The 19,896-nt window shown below is 34.2% G+C and overlaps 2 protein-coding genes across 2 annotated transcripts; both read right to left on the bottom strand.

The window, feature by feature from the left end:
• Positions 1 to 3,365: 3,365 nt before the first annotated feature.
• On the bottom strand, positions 3,366 to 4,893 carry LOC107878528 (probable glutathione S-transferase parC). Its single transcript, XM_016725551.2, has 2 exons — positions 4,183 to 4,893; positions 3,366 to 3,925 (listed from the first exon to the last, which is right to left on the bottom strand). The coding sequence occupies exons 1-2, from the start codon at positions 4,504 to 4,506 to the stop codon at positions 3,581 to 3,583; spliced, it is 669 nt and encodes a 222-aa protein (XP_016581037.2). The 5' UTR covers positions 4,507 to 4,893; the 3' UTR covers positions 3,366 to 3,580.
• Positions 4,894 to 5,424: 531 nt separating this feature from the next.
• LOC107878527 (probable glutathione S-transferase) lies at positions 5,425 to 12,548 on the bottom strand. The gene is made up of 2 exons (XM_016725550.2): positions 12,043 to 12,548; positions 5,425 to 5,998 (listed from the first exon to the last, which is right to left on the bottom strand). Exons 1-2 carry the CDS (start codon positions 12,358 to 12,360, stop codon positions 5,654 to 5,656), a joined length of 663 nt encoding a protein of 220 aa, XP_016581036.2. The 5' UTR covers positions 12,361 to 12,548; the 3' UTR covers positions 5,425 to 5,653.
• Between the last annotated feature and the right edge of the window lie 7,348 nt (positions 12,549 to 19,896).

The following is a 19,896-nucleotide window of genomic DNA, read 5'->3' as shown; positions in this document are numbered from 1 at the left end:
ACCAGAACAAAAACTCTTATGGGCAACGAAATTAAAATACCATTAAAAGTAACACCTTCCATAAAAACATGACTGGCAAGCAAGAAAACATGTGGTGTTGCTGCTTTGATACCTTCTTTATCGCCCTCGTAGATTCCTTCGAATATATAGACTATTGGGAGGAATAATCCTATAAGGGCTCCAATTGAAACGTACAGATTTAAAATTTTGTTGTTGAAAATCGGAGGATTTATTTGAGATGAAATTTTTGGGAAGGCAATTTTGGAGAGGAAGAAGATGTAAATAAGGGAGAATAATATGAAGATGAAATCTTCAAGTCTAACCATGTCACTAGAAGAAAACACAATTATGATGGCCAGCATGTTGAGCTGTCGTAAATTAAAAATTCCTCCATATTGTTGGTGACTAGGGAATTTGGTGTGATAGGAAATTTTCATCTTTGGCAAACTAATGTCACTAGATGGACATTTTTCTACGAAAAATTTGAAGTAAAAATTTGATATTTTTGGTTGAAAGATTCAGAAAGTGAAGAATCCACTTACTAACAGTTATAACTTCATTAGTAATTGTACTGATAGTGAAAAATTTAAGTGATATGATAATATAATTTTGAGAAATGGTTTATTACCTCTCCAACCTTTATTCAAAATTCCAACTACACACTCACCCTTTACAAGAGTCCCATTACCCCTCTAAATATTTTTTTTACTGTAATTTATACCCCTCCAATTACTGACGTATCATGGGAGGTGAGAACACCCCAATAGGCGCGTCAGTTGAGGCTTCAACCCTACAAAATTAATATTTTTAAGTGCCACATGTATAATACATGTCATTATTTTTAATTATTAACTAATTTTGTCTTCTCCAATTAAACCCAACGATAATTCTTTATCTCCAAATGTCAAATCTCATCTCTTGGATTTCCTTGGAGATAACTGGGCTGAGCTCAGCCTTGATAGGACGGTGGAGTTTGCCTTTCTGGGTGGTAGTGCGACGACGAAAGGCGGTGATACACAGTGATAGAAGAAAGAATATGAGAACAAATATAATGATTATAAAGCTCAATCAATTACATCTTAGTCCCAAACTAATCGGAGCCAGCTATATGTAACTTTGTACGCATGGTGCTCTACTTAGGTCATAATTCATTCAAATGATTATGGAGATCTAAATTCAAAACTCTTTCACCCATAGCACTATGTATAGAAAATAACAAAAGTTGTCCCTTATTACTTGGGGTAGCTTCAAATGGTCCCTTACATAGATTGCAGAGCAGTTTTGGTCCTTTCCGTTTCCGTTTGTCAAGAGTGAACACTTTTGATCTCCATCAATTTATCAAACACTGGTTGTTAGACTCAAATAGGAACTATTTCAAAACAAAAAAAATACAGCTCCAGCAAAGATCCCAATAACCACCCACAATTTCAATCCAAAAATCGAAGTGTTCTTTGGTAACTAACTGTTCACAAATGCCGCATCATACACAGATATTTTCTTCTTCAATAAACAAAACTCACTTCACTGCATGTGTATTCCCAATAATATATGATGACTAAAATTATCAAAGGGGAATAGTGAATGAGTGTGGTTTCTGAATGTGAATGGAAAGTGGGGGTTTTCAATGAGATATCTGATCGAAATCTTGGTGTTTCTGGTAGATTTATGGCGAGATGGGTTTGTTTCGGACATTTTCATCGCTAATTTGATGTTTACGATTATTTTCTAGTAGGATTTGGTTGGAAAAAGATGAAAAATAAGATGAATTCATCGGAGTTATTCCAGCGAAATTTCGCCGGCGAAAGATGGAAAAGGGAGTTGTTTTCTCTCCCGATGGACCTCCCCTCTGTTTTTCTCTCTATTTCACTCTTTTCTTTCACTGTTTCTCCCCTCTCTCGTGTTTGGCTGTGTAGAGTAGTCTGTGTATTGTGCGATTTCTTTGTTTGTAGTGTTGTAGATGGTGTGTGTGTGTAGAGAGCTGAGAGATGTGAGTGGCATCCATGAAAATAGCATTTTAGGAGGGAACTAAAAAGTAGGTGGGTCCGACGCGTGTACACACGCATGGGTAATTGTTTGATTTATATTGACACGTCAGCAATTGGAGGGGTATAAAATACACTGAAAAAATATTTAAATGGGTAATGGGACTCTCATAAAGGTTGAATGTGTATTTGGGATTTCGACTAAAGGTTAGAGGGGTAATTGATCATTTTCTCTATAATTTTTATTAATGAGTTCAAGAAAGATAGAGAAAGATAATGAAATTGGAGATGAAGAAGATGAGGAACACCATTAATGGGTTCTTGGAATTTTTTGTTTTAAGAAAGAGAAGAAGAAGACAAAAGAAAAGAATAAGAAAAAATAATAATTGAAATTATATATATTTATATAAAAAATATTTAAAATAAATTTTTAATATATAATTTTCATTGTTCTCACTTTCTCAAGAGAGAGTGAAATGCACTCTCTTACCATATCATCCTTTAGGGGTGTTAATATTCAATTTTTAAAATGTTTAGGGGGGGTTATAGGACCCCCGCAAAGTATAGGTGTGTAGTTGGGATTTGGACTAAAGGTTGAAATTTTTTTTGGCCATTTTCTCTTTTATTTATTATTCTTATTGGACTACATTGAAGTCCTTGTGTAATTCAATTAGGGAAAAGCACACTGTGTAGTACTTTTTAAAACAAATAGCCCAAGTTTGAGATTTTGTCAAAAAGTGACCAGTCGGGTATACTATTTTCATTTTATAGTCATTTCTTAATTTGGGTCATTTTGGCTCATATAGTTCAGAGTCCATATACAATACTGATACAATCCATATACAATACTGATACAGTTTTCAACTTGGGTCATTCGGCCCTTTTAAAAATATTTAAGTTTTTTTTTTGCTATAAATTTTTTAATTGAAAAATATTCTACTTTTTTTATTGTTCAGAAATAATAATTAAATATAATTATATAAAAACGGTATAATTATTATATAGAAGATGTATCTATATAAGATATATGTATAGAAATTGTATAATTCTATCAAATATATATATGTATAAAATATATATATATAAAAATATATAGAAATTGTACAAAAATTATATAATTATTGTATAAAATATGTAAAAAAAAATGTACAATAATTGTATAAATTGTGCATTAAAACGTTTTCGTATTGAATATTTATATGTATAAGATATGTATAGAAACTGTATAGAAGGTGTGTAAAAACGGTATAGAAGAAGTCAGCAAATTGAAATGGCTAGAAAGTAAAATTTTAATTTCATGACCATTTTCGTGAAAATAATTTAATTGGAAGTACAATCTCTCTCAAATTCCTATTCAATTAAGTATACTAAATCTTCAATCTATAGACGTTAAAAAAGTGATTACTTCTCATTACAAGAAAAGAAGAAAAAACAGAATTAAATACAAGGACTACACAAGCCAACCTCCAACAAGACAACTTAATAGAGTCCTTTATTACAGGTAAAAGTATTACTTAAACCATGCCCAAATTACAAACTTCTCAAATCTTGAAACAACAACTCAAGAAGGCACAGTGAAGTGCCTTTTTTCAATATGTTTATTCAACTCCATACTTCTTCCTAAGAACTTTTATAAACTCAAGGACTTTATGTTGGTCAGGCAATGACTTAGCGACACTGTCCCTCTGCATGCACCTCTTGGCCCATGCCACAAACTTTGGGCACTCAGCCTCTGTGCTTAAGTTACCATAAGTCTCATAGGCATAAAACCAACTGTAGAACCCAATCAAAGCAATATCCACAAAACCAAAGTTATCCCCTCCAAAATAAGGCTTGTCTCCAAGTTCTCCCTCCAGTACATTAAGGCATTCTATGAAATCTTTCTTACCTGCCTCCTGCTCTTCTCCCTTTGTTCCCCAAATCTTCCTTGCAGAATCATACAACTGAAAATTACACCAAACATAGAAAAACAAAAAGGTTATAATCACTAGTTGCCCCAAAAACTACCATGAAAGTAAAATGGATCTTGGATCCTAGGGAAAACTAGGTTGAGACTAAAGAGTTGCCAAAAAAGGAAAGAAAAATTCTTTTTAAAACGGACTAACAAGAAAAGTAGGACAAGCAAATTGAAACGGATAGAGTACTTGACATCAGCTAGAGCATCCCATAGAAAAGAGAACAGGATAGGATATGAATTTACCTTCTTGTCAATGTAGTCAGCCCAGAATCTAGCTTGTGCTCTCTCATAAGGATCAGAAGGTAGCAAAGGGGCTTTGTCCTTCCACACTTCATCAATGTACTCAACTCCAATAATAGACTCACAAATTGGTTTTCCATTGTGAATCAATACTGGAACTTTCTTGTGAATAGGATTCATCTGTAATAGCAGAGGACTTTTGAAGTTGAGCAATCCCTCCTCTTCCTTATACTCATAATTTACCTGTTTTTCAGCAAGTGCAATCCTAAGCCTCATGCCAAACATGCTAGCCCAAAAATCCAACAGAATCACCTCATCCTTAGCCATTTTTGTTGTATGAACAACACAAGGTAAATGCTAAGAAGAAGAAAGAAAAATATTTCCAAAAATTGCTAGTTGTACATACATACACATCCACACATATATAGTACTGTGGATGCCTTCCATTTTTTCGACTTTTTGTCCACAAGTATCACTGTGGTGGCCCATTGTTTTTTTTTTTGGGGTGGTGGTCTTACCAAAGTTTAATTGATATCATCAATAGAAGGTGGTGGTTGGTATCGCTTTGTTGGTTGCTCTCACTCGATAAGAGGTTTCAGTATCGAGACTTCGAGTATAAATTCTTATTTTGTAGGAATCGCTCTTATGATTTGACTCTATTCGGTGCAAATTCAAATTAATCAAGCTCAAAAAATGATTAACATTGGATGAAAACAAACGAAACAAAACAAATCTATATCAAAATATTATTAATGAAGTAGTCCACTTGTTAGCTACCTAAACTTTACTAAAATTTAGATATCAGACGTACTTTACAATGTTACTTTTAAGTTGTAATTTTCTACATGAAAAAAAGATGTTCTCGAATGTCCAACTCATGTAGTGTCTACCCTTTGAATTTAGAATTTCAACGTGAATTTTGAATTCCTTCAACTATTGAGTCAAATTTTTAGTATTCTATTTGGGGGATTCAAAATTTACATATCTGTATAAAAGATACTCCATATAATATAATTTTTTATCAATGAGTACTCGTGCCTGAATATGAAAAAATCTTTAATAGAGAATATTTTTTTCCAAATAAGCCCTCCACAACATGAATTTAAATTAATTAAATTTCTATATAAATATTGGACGCAAAAGAAAAAGAAAAAGAGTAACATACCTAGTTATCTGAATTGTACAAAGGTAAAGATAAGAGCAATACTTTCGGAATAAAAAAGCTGTCAATTTAGTAGATGATGCTGCTCATCAAAAAAGTGATTAATTACTTCTCATAACAAAAGAACCCCAGAATTTCATACAAGGACAACAAAAGACAACCTTAAACAAGACACAAGCTAAGTGTCCTTTATTACAAGTAGAACTTATAGTATGACCAAACAAACATTTCAAATCTTGAAACAACTCAAAAGGCACAATGAAGTGCCTCTTCAATAAATACATTATAATGTATTACTGCAGAAGCATATGTTTATTCAAGTCCATTAGCCTGCCTAATAACTTTCACAAACTCAAGAACCTTATGTTGGTCAGGCAAAGACTTAGCCACACTGTCCCTCTGCATGCACCTCTTGGCCCAAGCCACCAACTTTGGACACACAGCTTCTATGCTGAAGTTACCATAAGTCTCATAAGCATGAAACCAGCAATAGAACCCAATGAGAGCAATATCCACAAAACCAAAGTTATCCCCTCCAAAATAAGGCTTGTCTCCAAGTGCTCCCTCCAGCACTTTAAGGACTTCTATGAAATCTTTCTTGCCAGCCTCCTGTTCTTCTCCCTTTACCATATATATCTTCCTTGCAGTTTCATACATCTGAAATTTCAAAACACACAGAAAAAGAAAACGGCTCAGTTGTTGCCACAAAACTACGATAAAAGAGTTTGCTCATGTGAAATTAGGATTAACCAAGACTATATAACGAGACAATATTTCATTTCTTCAACTGATGTGAAACTCTAATACCCCGCACGCCTAGGACTGAGCATCTAGAGCGGAGGGGACCAAGTTTATGAAGTGACCTAGTTTATGAAGTGACGAATAGGATTAACCAAGACTCTATTTCTTCAACTAATGTGCCACTTCAATACCCCCACGACCCACGCCTAGGCCAGAGTACCTGAAGCTCGAGAAACCTAGCATATGAAGTAAGGATTAATCAAGACTATATAACGAGAGACTATTCTATTACTTCAACCAATATAAAACTCTTAATACCCCGCAAGCCTTGGACTGAGCATCTACGAGCATTGGAAAGTAGCTTGTGAACTGAGGATATCAAGACTATATAACTAAACAATATTCTATTCCTTCAACTAATTTGAACCTCCAACACCCTGCACGCCTACGACTAAGCATCTAGAGCGTGAGGAAACTAGCGTAAGAAGTGAAGATTAACAATGAATATATTGTGAGACAATATTAATCCATTTGTACAGTTAATGTGAAACTCTAACACCCTATGCCTAGGACTGAACATCTTGATCGTGAACAGTATAATAACAAGGCCAATAGAAGGCACACAAAAAATAAAAATGAGCCTAACTCTTGTAGCATGTTAAGAAAGTGGGCATTGACCTAATTTAATTAGGAAGGCTAACTCATTAGGTATTGTTAGAGTTATGCCCCGATTTTTGTTGATCCGGCCCAGAAAGTTTTGCGGTGCAACCCATGTTTGTGATTTTCAATGGGGTCTGTGGTGGTAGCATAGGGATCGGGCCAATAGGCCCGTGGACCTTTATGTTTTTTTGGGGGGCCTAGGACTTGTTTGTATGCACATATTATATAATTGCATTTAGTGGGTTGTTTTGGGTATCCAGAAAATATACTTATTCTCCACATTGTACTCCTCTCTTTTCATTATAGTGAAACATCCTCTGCCTATGCCCGTGGGTTTTTCCCACAAGGATTTCCACATAAATTTGTGTGTTGTTCTTGTCTTCTTTTACTTGTAGTTTGTTTATTCTGTCCGAATCATAACAAATTGGTATTAGAGCCAGTTCGATTGTTTTCTCGAGGATGGCAACCATGAAGTATGATATTCCGCCGTTGGATTGCAACACCAGATTTTCATTATGGCAGGTTAAGATGTGGTGTGCTCGCACAGATGGATTTGGATGATGCTCTATTAGGGTTTGATAAGATGCCCTCATCATGGATGGACGATAACAAACGGCGTAAGGATTGAAAGGCTCTATCTCAGATCCACCTTAATTTATCCAATTAGATTCTACAGGATGTTTTGAAGGAGACCACTGCCGCTGCGTTGTGGTTGAAATTGGAATCGCTGTGTATGACGAAGAGCCTGACAAGTAAGTTGCATCTCAAAAGACGACTTTATTCCCATCGTATGTCTGAGGGTGCATCTTTGGAAGATCACCGATCTGTATTTAAGAAAATCGTCTCTGATTTAGAGACTCTGAAGGTTAAGTACGATGAGTAAGATTTAGGGTTAATTTTGTCGTGTTCGCTGTCAGCATCATACACGACCTTTAGGGATACGATTTTATATAGTCATGATACCCTGACGATTGATGAAGGCTATGATGCGTTGTTCTCTAAGGAGAAGATGAAGCATCTTGTGAATGGGTCGGAGACTCAAGGAGATGGTCTCATTGTTCGAGGAGGAAGGACTCGTGAGAGGAATTCTAGGGGTGATGACAGGAATAGGTTGAAATCTAAAAAAAGAAACAAAACCTGTAATTACTGTAAGCAGAAGCGCCATATCAAATCCGAGTGTTGGAAGCTACAAAATAGAGAGAAAGAGAAGGTCCAAAACTGAAGGAAAACCAACCAGAGAAGTCCAGTGAAACCAGTTTTGTGGAAGATGGCGGTAGTGATGGAGAACTCTTCGTAGTTTCTGATGGTAACTCCAAACCCTGTGAGAATTGGATTCTTGATTCAACTTGCACGTTTCATATGTGTCGTAATCAGGATTGATTTACAACATATGAAACAGTCTCTAAAGGTGTTGTGTTGATGGGAAATAACACACCTTGTAAGATAGCTTGTATTGAAACAATCAGGATCAAGATATTTGATAGGGTTGTGAGAACACTTGGTGATGTGCGGTATGTCCCAGACCTGAAAAGAAATCTTATTTCCTTGAGTACCCTTGATTCGAACGGTTATAGGTACACTGGTGAAGGTGGAATCCTAAAGGTTACTAAAGGTGCTTTTGTTGTGATGGGACAGAGAAAGTATGCAAATTTGTATGTCCTGCAAGGCTCTACTGTTACAAGTGATGCAGTTGTGTCTACCTCCTCTCTATCAGAAAGTGACGTTAAACTTTGACATATGTGCCTCGGGCATATGAATGAAAACGGGATGGCTGAACTAAGCAGGAAAGGATTTCTTGATGGGCAAAGTATTACCAAATTGGAGTTCTGTGAGCACTGCGTATTCGGGAAGCAGAAGAGAGTCAGATTCACTAAAGGCATCCACTCAACTAAGGGCACACTTGATTACATTCATTCTGATCTCTAGGGTCCTGCTAGAGTACCGTCTAGAAGAGGCGTTAATTACTTGTCAACTATTATTGATGACTATTCTAGAAAAGTTTGGGTGTTCTTTCTGAAGCAAAAGAATGATGTGTTGCCTATTTTCAAGGAGTGAAAGACTATGATTGAAAAGCAGACAGGGAAGCAGGTAAAATGCCTTCGGCCCGATAATGGTTTAGAGTTTTGTTCCAATGAATTTAATGCCTTGTGCAAGTCAGAAGGAATTGTGAGGCACTTAACATTTCGTCATACTCCGCAGCAGAATGGTGTGGCCGAACGAATAAATAGGACTATAATGGAGAAAGTGTTGTATGCTCTCTAATGCTAGTTTACCCAAGTCTATTTGGGCTGAAGCTACTTCCACAGCTTGTCTTCTTATTAACCGCTCTCCCTCAGGTGCGATTGATAAAAAAATCCACAAGAGGTATGGTCTGGTACTCATGCTAGTTATTCTGATTTGAGGATATTTGAATGTCCTGCATATGCTCATGTTGATAATGAAAAGTTACCCTAGATCTGTCAAATGCTTATTTATAGGTTATAAACTTGGTGTTAAAGGTTATAAACTTTGGTATCCAGAAACCATAAATGTTATAATTAGCAGGGATGTTGTGTTTGATGAAACTGCCATGCTTCGGGCTCCCTCCGAATCTAGTGCTTCGCCTCCAAATGAGCTTAGTGACATGAATCAGCAACAGTCAAGCACCTACGTTGAATTGCAGATTGGAGCAGAGTCTACACCAGTGCCTACTTCTCAGTCTAGCCCGGAGATACAGTGTGGTACTATTTCTTCTTCACCCACCAGTGACGCCACAATATTCTATTGCTAAAGACAGGCCTAGAAGAGATATTAGACCTCTTCAGAAGTATGATGAAGCTGATTTGGTTGCTTATGCATTGAAAGTAGTAGAAGGTATTGATTCCGATGAAAAACCTTCTTCTTACTTGAGGCAGTTAGTTGTGATGATTCTGACCGATGGATTATTGTTATGCAGGAGGAGATGGAATCACTCGTAAAATGGCACATGGGATTTGGTAAGATTGCTTAAAGATAAGAAAGTTGTCCCTTGTAAGTGGGTATTTAAAAAGAAGAAAGGAACATCAGGAGTTAAAGATGCTAGATACAAAGCAAGACTAGGTGCTAAAGGCTACAATCAGGTTTCTGGTATCGACTTCACAGATGAGTTTTCTCCGGTAGTTGTAAAGCATAGTTCGATTCAAGCATTGCTTGGTATTGTAGCCATGCATAATCTTGAGCTTAAGCAGATGGATGTCAAAACTGCATTCTTACATGGAGAACATGAGGAGGACATCTATATGCAGCAACCAGAGGGTTTTGTAGTCTCAAGAAAGAAGAAGTATGTATGCTTGCTGAAAAAGTCTTTTTATGGCTTAAAGAGTCGCCCAGGCAGTGGAATAAGAGGTTTGACTCTATTATGCCCTCTCATATGTTTCAGAGGAGCAGCTATGATAGTTGTGTCTACTTAAAGGAGGTAAGTGATGGTTTATTCGTGTATCTTCTCTTGTATGTTGATTGCAGCAAAGGATATTAGAGAGATCATAAAAGTCAAAGCCCAGCTCAGTAAGGAGTTTGATATGAAGGATCTAAGAGCAGAAAAGAAGATTCTTGGCACGGAGATTCTGAGGGATAGAAAGGATTGTAAGTTATACTTAAGTCAGAAAAGATATATTGAAAAAGTGCTTCACAGGTTCAATATGCAAAATACCAAGCCTGTTAGTACTCTATTGGCAGCTCACTTCAAACTCTCGGCCACTTTATCTCCAAAGACAGATGAGAAGCGTGACTATATGTCTCGAGTTCCATACTCTAGTGCCGTCGGGTCTCTTATGTATGCGATGGTGTGTTCCCGATCAGATTTATATTGTGCTATTAGTGCAGTTAGCAGATACATGACAAATCCTGAAAAAGAACATTGGAAAGCAGTTCAGTGGATTTTCAGATACTTGCATGGATCTGCTGATGTTTGTTTGCAGTTTGGGCGAAACAGAGATGGAGTAATCGGGTATGTTAATTCTGATTTTGAAGGAGATCATGATAAAAGGGCTATGTTTTCACCATTGGTGGTTGCGCTATTAGTTGGAAAGCTACCTTACAGACTACGGTTGCTTTGTCCACTACTGAGGCAGAGTATATGGTTATTACAGAGGCTTTCAAGGAAGCTATTTGGTTGAGGGGTCTATTTGATGAACTTAGCAAAGACTTACAGATTACTATGGTCTTTTGCGACAGTCAGAGTACTATCAGATGTTTCACAAGGAAAAGCACATCGATGTTCGGTATCATTTTGTGCGTGAAATTATTGCTCGTGTGATATTATGGTGAGCAAGATTAGTACTCATGATAATCCTGCTGATATGATGACCAAGACACTACCAAGTGCCAAGTTTGAGCATTGCTTGGACTTAATTAGTGTTAGCTGTTAAGATGTGCCCTTAGGGGCTTTTGTGGAAGAGAGAGAATTTATTTTGAAATGAATTTGAGTTCTGAATTAAAATTCGTGTCAAGATGGAGATTGTTAGAGTTGTAACCCAAATTTTATTGATCCGGCCTAGAATTGCAGTGCAACCCATGTTTGTGATTTTCAATGGGGTCTGTGGTGGTAGCATAGGGATCAGGCTGATAGGCTCGTGGACTTTATGTTTTTCTGGGGGGGCCAAGGACTTTTTTGTATGCACATATTATATAAATGCATTTAGTGGGTTGTTTTGGGGTATCCAGAAATATACTCATTCTCCACATTGTAATCCTCTCCTTTCATTACAGTGAAACATCTTTTGAATCTGTCCGTGATTTTTCCCGCAAGAGTTTCCATGTAAAGCTGTGTGTTGTTCTCTTTTACTTGTAGTTTGTTTATTCTGTCCGAATCATAACAGGTATCAATCGACCAAGACTACATGAAAATTACATTTTATACCCTCAACCAACCAATAACACCAAAATATTTTGGATCAGCTAATAATCCTAAAAGAAAAGGGGAAAAGCTATTTCCTCCAGATTTATGTATGTAATTTGACTGAACATAAAGTTCAAGAAATATGAGAACATTTGGCAATAAATTTTTAACTAAAAGAGTAAAAACTTATCCACACACCCGGTATAGAAAGCCATTGAATAAAGTAAAATACATGTTAATTAATCATAATTAAGTAACATGAACTATAAATTCAAACACATAATATGTATATATTAACTTGATGTATACACGAAGTGGGGTAAGTTCTAACCCCTTTAATAGTGCAATTAGATATTTACCAAGCAAGCAAATGCATCATTCTTTTTGAATCGACTAAAAAGGAAAGTATGTTGCCTAAATTAAGACAGAGGAATTAAGAATTTACCTTCTTATCAATGTAGTCAGCCCAGAACCTAGCTTGTGCTCTGTCATAAGGATCAGAAGGAAGCAAAGGAGCTTTGTCCTTCCACACTTCATCAATGTACTCAACTGCAATATTAGACTCACAGACTGGTTTTCCATTGTGAATCAAAACTGGTATTTTCTTGTGGATAGGATTCATCTGTAATAGCAGAGGACTTTTGTTCCTCAAATCCTCTTCTTTGTACTCATACTTAACCTCTTTTTCAGCAAGTGCAATCCTAAGCCTCATGCCAAACATACTAGGCCAGAAATCCAACAGAACCACCTCATCGTTAGCCATTTTTGTTGTGTGAATAAACAAGGCAAATGCTATGAAGAAAGAAGATTTTTCTCAAATCTGCTAGTAGTGATTTGTTTATTATACAAATGCACTATATATAGTTGTGTGGATGCCATCCATTTTTGGATAATATATTTGTATGTACGTAGTGATGTGGTCCACTGGGAATGGTAGTTCACACAGTTGATTTTGCAAGTTATCTTCATTAATAAATTGAAGCAAGTCCTGAGATAACTAGCAAAGTTACTGTGATAAAAAAAAAAGTTAATTCCTCCGTTTCAAAAAACTATTTTAACTTGTTATAAAATGTAAAAAAAAAAAAGAATTAAAATTAAAATTAAAATTTTTAACTTTAAATTAAAATTTTGTTAAGTATATCAAAACATTCTATAATCTTATAATAAAAAACATACCATATGAAAAATTAAAGTTAAAATATTATTAAAAAATAAGTTATTTTTTTTAAAATAAATTTAAAAAAAATCATTCTCCTCGGACGCAATATGAATTTGAGTTATAAAAATGTAAAACTTTATATAGTACTACTAATAGATTTTTATTATTTAATTATTTTTGGGATCACACGTATAACAAAAGTTTTGTACTTTTTAATTTGGAATATTGATAACATGTTGAAATCGGTAATATTCGAGATTTTTCTAAGGTAAGATAGGTCATTGCTTTCGTCACGTGGTCTCTAGTGGAAATCTCCCGTACGTTCTTGTTTTCCTTTTCTCTTTGAAATCTTCGCCAATTTAATATTCCACCCACTTCAATTTATTTGTCACTATATAACTTTTAGCCGCTCTATAAAAAACTATATTCTCTTTGTTCCAAATTACTCATTTCAAATTTTTTAATTTTAATTTCTTATTTTATTTATTTTTTCATTAATTTAGAAAAATATTTTATTCATATTTTATTCTTTATATTAATTATTTTTCTTCAAATTAAAATGTAAATATTATTTAATAAGGATACTATGATAAACTAGTCATATTATTAATTATTTTTTTAATCAGTGTGTCATCTCAGTTTGGGACGGGAAAAGTATATTATTATATTTTTGATATAAAATTTTGATATTAAATAAATATTAATATGTATAAGATTAAATGTTCATACTCATAATAACGAATTTCAAATATCGTCCCGAAACAAATTGACTTAGTGAAATAAACTCGAAACTGGCTTATTGTATTGTAATTACTCAACAAAATTACGAGAAAAATAACATAGAAGAACTGATAAGGAAAGGAGGTGAGAATTTGACTGATTATTGTGCTTGAATTTCAAATAAAATTCATACTAATAATTTGTTTACTCGTTCTAATAATTCCAATTAAATCATCTCAGTTCACCACGTCTAAACTCATATATAGGTCTATACAAAGTCGACTTGATTCACTTGAGATAAAATTCGATATAATTCTTGTCTTTATTGATAAAATACTGATTCGTTCGTCTACTATATAACTTTTCACGATGAGGATATTTTTTACCCCTCATAAGGAGCTCCTATCCATGTTGCTATCTTGGTGACCAAAACTAACAATCTTCAAATTGAAAGTTGTGAGGTGTTTTATTCAAGCAATTCCTTCTTGTCTCACGATGAGTATTTATCTTCCACCTTATAATTTCTTTTGCCTGCTCCTACGTATAAATTATAAGAAAGTATTTTCTTAAATTTAAATTTTGTTATCATGTGTCGCTATAGTAAAAAAAGGTTTTAGCGGCTATAAATATACTTTAATAAAGAGTGCTAAAAATTTTACCAGCATTAATTAATTGTTATTGAATTCAGTACCGTTATAGATTTTAAAAGCATTTAGTAAGCGCACTAATAATGTACTCCCTCCGTTTCGTTTTAGTTGGTCCTCTTTCTAAAAATATTTGTTTCAATTTAGTTATCTCTATGAAATCTAGAGAATTTTATTATGGTCTTCCAATAATATCATTAATATTAAATGACTAAATAAAATGTATTTACTTACATTTATATTTTCAAAACATAATTAATAAGGTAACAACAACAAACTTAGTGTATTCCCACATAATAGGGTCTGGGGAGGGTAAGATGTACGCCATCCATACCACTATCTCCGGAGAGGTAGCAAGGCTGTTTCCAATAGACCCCCGAGTCAAGACAGAGAATAATAAACAAATTTATAATAAAAGCATGAAACAAGATGGCACAACAGAGATAAGACACACATACATTAATACCCTACACTAACGTACCAAAGGCACCCCCCACATGCACTAGCCTTCTATCCTAATTCGCGTCCTCCACACCTTCCTATCTAGGGTCATGTCCTCTGTAAGCTCTAACTGATCCATGTCACGTGTAATCATCTCTCTCCAATACTTCTTTGGCCTACCCCTACCCCGCCTGAAGCCATCCAAAGCTAGCCTCTCACACCTACGAACTGGGACATCCATGCCCCTCCTCATCACATGCCCAAACCATCTCAGTCGAACTTCCCGCATCTTGTCCTCCACCAAAGTCACTCCAACCTTCTCACGGACAATCTCATTCCTAACCTTATCACCCCTAGTAAGCCACACATCCAACGCAACATCCGCATTTCCGCCACCTTCAATTTTTGAGCATGAGAGTTTTTGACTGGCCAACACTCCGCTCCGTACAACATGGCCGACCGGACTGCCACTCTGATAATTAATAAGGTTAATTTGATAAAATAAACTTCATAATTAATATTTTCTTAATGGGTGTGTCAAGTTCATAGGGGCCAACTAATATGAAATGGAGGGAGTAACTATTACTAATACTCCCTCCGTTCCAAATTACCCGTCCCAAATTGAGATAAGACATTGATTAAAAAAATAATTAATAACATGTTTAGTTTACCATAGTAACCTATTAAATAATGTTTACATTTTAATTTAAAAAAAAAATAATTACTGCAAATGTTAAAACATGAAAAAGAAAATTGGTTTTTCTTGATTAATGAAGAAAGACAAGTAAAATGAGAAATCAAATTAGAAAATTTTGGACGAATAATTTGAGACGGGGATAATTACCTATAAAAAATATAATTTATGTTATGAAATATAAAATAATAACCGCAAGAATAAACAGAGAGAAGAGGAGAGACTTCTTTATTTTTCTTGAGAATGAGAGATCATTGAGGATTCTTGATTGAGAATACAATGAATAAAACCCCTCTATTTATAGGAAAAAATACTCCTAGTTTTTGACTAAAAGACAGATACTTCAAATCCTGATAGATATCAACTAGATCTTATTAGATCTTGATAGACATTCACTATAATGTAAATACATTTATAACACTCCCCCTTTAATGTCTAGATAGATAATGTGCCTCGTTAAAACGTTACTAGAAAAAATCTAGTGAAAAAAATCTAATGAAGGAAAAAGAGTACACATCTCTAACAATATGTATTTCGGCTACCTCATTAAAAACCTTACAAGAAAAATTCGGTGGGACAAAATCTTGAAAGGAAAAAATAGTACAACGCGTATTAACTCCCCTAATGAGAACATCCTTGAACCTTTGCATCCCAATCTTGAGCAGTATTTCCTTGAAAGTTGCAATTGGAGAAGATTTGGTGAATAAATCAGCCACATTGTTACTTGAAAAAACCTGTAGCACGTTAATATCACTATTCTTTTGTAGCTCATGAATGTAGAAAAGCTTTGGCAAAATATGCTTCGTTTTATCTCCTTTTATGACTCCTCCCTTAAGATGTGCTATGTATGTTGCATTATCTCTGTATAAAATTGTGGGTGGGTTGTCATATTTCACACCACATTTTTCTCGAATGAGATGTATCATGTACCTCAACCATACACATTTTCGGTTTGTTTTATGAATAGCTATTATCTCAGCATGATTTGATGAAGTAGCTACGAGAGACTACTTTGTATATTTCCAAGATATGGCAGTACCACCACATATGGACATATAGCATATTTGAGACTGAGTTTTATGCGGGTCAGATAAGTACCCAACATCAGAATAACCAATAAGATCGGGGCTGCAATCTTTAGAATAAAATAAGCTCACGTGTTTTATCTCATTCTGCTGTCTCCTAGTAAAAGCAAAAATTACCTTGCTAACAAATTGACTGAAAAGGCTCTATCGGGTTTTGTAGTATTTGCAAGATACATGAGTGTACCACTTGCACTAAATATGATACTTCATAACCAATCTAATTCGGTATATTTCTTATTTCAGCAAATAATCTATTGCTTTAAAACTCTCCAAGAGTTTCAATAATTTTCAAGTTATAAACTTATACAATATAAGGATTATCAATAAGTTTCTCAGAAACTTTTATATTTTGAATCCTTAAAGTAGTTTTCATATATATATATTTTGTCAAGTGATAATAGTCAACATTTCATGAGTGACATCTTCAAGTATCTGGACTACAAATCGAATAAGTTTTACACTTACCAAGACGCATCCTTTCATGTCACTTGATAAATATTTCTACGTCATCATGCTTAAATAAACGTAGAATTCAGATCCTCATAATCTTTCACAATATTACGTCAATATTGTATCAAAGATATCGTCGACGGTTTTTCATTTTGTATCGATTCGAAATGTGACATAATATTTTGAGATCTTATCAGTTCATTATTTTCAGGTACTTAAACCTATCATAAGGTTTCATGAAGTGTTATGTCGTAGGCTCTTCAAAAGCACATTGCCTTTTTATTATGATTATTTGCTTCTTGTTTCATTTGAAAACGATTAGTCTACCATGTTTCATGCATGCATAGAATTTGTCCTTCAAGGACACAAAATAGAAGCACTTGCAGCTTAAATATGAGATGCTTTTGGCATATGACTTGAATTATCTTATGAATGAGGACCTTATAATAATTTCTAACATATTTCAGAACTGCTTATAACCTCCCCTTATGTTATGAAAACTAACATACATCCTTCACCTTCTTTGAGAAATCCATCTTTGTGCATCATGGTATATAATTTAATCGTATACCGCACATCAAAACTATTAGATGGAATAGTTGGTTCCTAACCTTGAACTAATTGAGAGGGAAGAAATAGTCATAATTTATTGATCTAATGCATACAAATGTTATTGTATGTAATATATCATATTTCAGACCAACATATGAAATTTTGTTCTCACAGCAATGGTTTAATTATTTATCGAAGTCATTCGATGTCAAACCATCATCATCAAGATGAATTGTTTTGATTACACAATCTGAAAGTTATGCTCTTAACTCAATTTTATTGAGCAAACAACTTTATGAATGTTAAACTGCAGGTTGACAATAAACGCACATGTGATCATCTTATACTGATGCATCTTAATTGATCACACGACTGGTGAACGGGCCTATATTCACCTTTTATACTTTCCGAATTTTAAGAGATCCAATCCCAAAATTAGTTGGTCCAAAAAACATATCATGAGAATAAGCAACATTAAAGTTCATGAACAATTTTCTAATTCTTCAATATATGTTTAATATTCAATATGCACATCTTCGGGATGTCGTAATCGTTTGTGTCAATTTATGAATTTTTATACTAGTAAACTTCAAGTTTACCATGACATGTACCTCTTTAGTAAATTTGAGATTTACTATTACAAGAATAAATTTTTGAATTTACTACTTTAGAAGTAGATTTCAAAATAACTCTTTTCAGTTATTCTGCCTCTTTCGGAGGTGTGTTGTGATACCATCACAATCAAGTGCATGTTTGCATTAATAAGTTTCTCATTCCCCGGGAATGAAATATAATCGTGTCTTAAGCCTATCAGATTCTGATAGCTTATAACTTCATTCATGATATTGTTACTTCAGGAACAAATCGAGGCATACATATAATGTCGAGAATTTTTCTCTAACATATCTTATAATCATAATATGCATGTGAAAATATCATCACTTTTGATTATCATTATCATATTATCCCTTCACGCATATATTCGTGCATTCAATCACTTATCTTCAGATATATTATGCACTGCTACCACATTCACTTCAAGAATGGAGTAAGTTGTCATCTTTCAGACTTATCACATATTGCTACCGCATTCACTTCATGGAATGGAGCATATTCAATGGGTTAGATTTCATGACATTTCACCACATACCCATTATTTTGCCTTAACCATCATAATATCATCAATATGGTGCATTGAGATTCAAACTCAATATAAAGGCATCTTAGGCATAAATCGCTGGGACTTGAACCCAACATATTATATAAACCTTGTTTGGCAGAGTCTCGTGCTGATAACGTGTTATGAAATATAAAATAAGAACAACAAGAATAAATAGAGAGAGAAGAGGGGAGATTTCTTTATTTCTCTTGAGAATGGGAGATCATTGAAGATTCTTGATTGAGAATACAATGAATAAAACCCCTCTATTTATAGAAAAAAATATTTTTAGTTTCTGACTAAAAGACAAATACTTTAAATCCTAATAGATATCAATTAGATCTTATTAGATCTTGATAAACATTCACTATAATGTAAATATATTTATAACAATTTACTAATTATTGCTAAATATCTTTTTTGGTATAACGTTTGAATTGTGACATATAATTACTTTAAGTTGTAATTTCCTCGTCGCCAAAAAAAAAAAAAAAAAAAAAATAGACACTGATCTGAAATGTTAAGTTTTTCAAGTATTGTTGAAGTTAAGTAAAAAAAAGAATGTTGTCTATTTTTCTCATTTTTAAGCATTTCAACAATTCAAATTAATGACACGATTTCTCAACGGTCTCCGTATATAGAAAATGCAAATCACGTTCCAACAAATGACACGATTTCTCCCTATGGACCTTTTTTTTTTCTGGGAGGGGATTTTATCTGATGTCTGGTACTCATATTGGAATCCGACTAACTCAAATTTGTGTCGGATAGGGCACCATTCAGGGGGTAACGCTTACTACCAAGGATTTTTTCATACCCAGAACTCGAATTCGAAACCTCTGATTAAAGGAGGAGCAATCTCATTCACTGCACCGCATTCTTTGATGGTCCCTATAGACCATTACCATAACTATAAACTACGTACCAATTTTCTATCCGTGCAAAGGCGCTCGACTTTTGCTCGACTGAATTGTCTTAGTCTAAAAATTATATATACCACATAATTTAATACTTAAATAAATAAGGAATCATTTAATTGTAAATAAGTTATCTCGAAATTAATTATTTTAAATTAGCTATTTCAGAATAAAATATCAAACCATATATATGAGATAACTTAATTCATCATTATGACATAAATAGTGGGATAAATAATTCCGAGGCTAACTGATACCTACAACCAAATACAGAATAAAATAATCCTTAATTTTATTTCAAAATTATTATAGCTTACACCTCGCACCAAACTGCGACTCCTAAATATACAGAAAAAAATAAAAAAGTTCTTTATATACAAAATTTAATTTTAAGCATACGTATATAGAGTGTAATTTTTCGCGAAGGATTAAGATTATCTTCTTGCTTCTTCTAACTACGCTTATGCTCGTAAATAGA

The sequence above is a fragment of the Capsicum annuum genome, chromosome 7, assembly GCF_002878395.1.
Source record: "Capsicum annuum cultivar UCD-10X-F1 chromosome 7, UCD10Xv1.1, whole genome shotgun sequence".
NCBI classification, from domain to species: Eukaryota; Viridiplantae; Streptophyta; class Magnoliopsida; order Solanales; family Solanaceae; genus Capsicum; species Capsicum annuum.
This window is presented reverse-complemented; position numbering and strand designations above follow the sequence as displayed.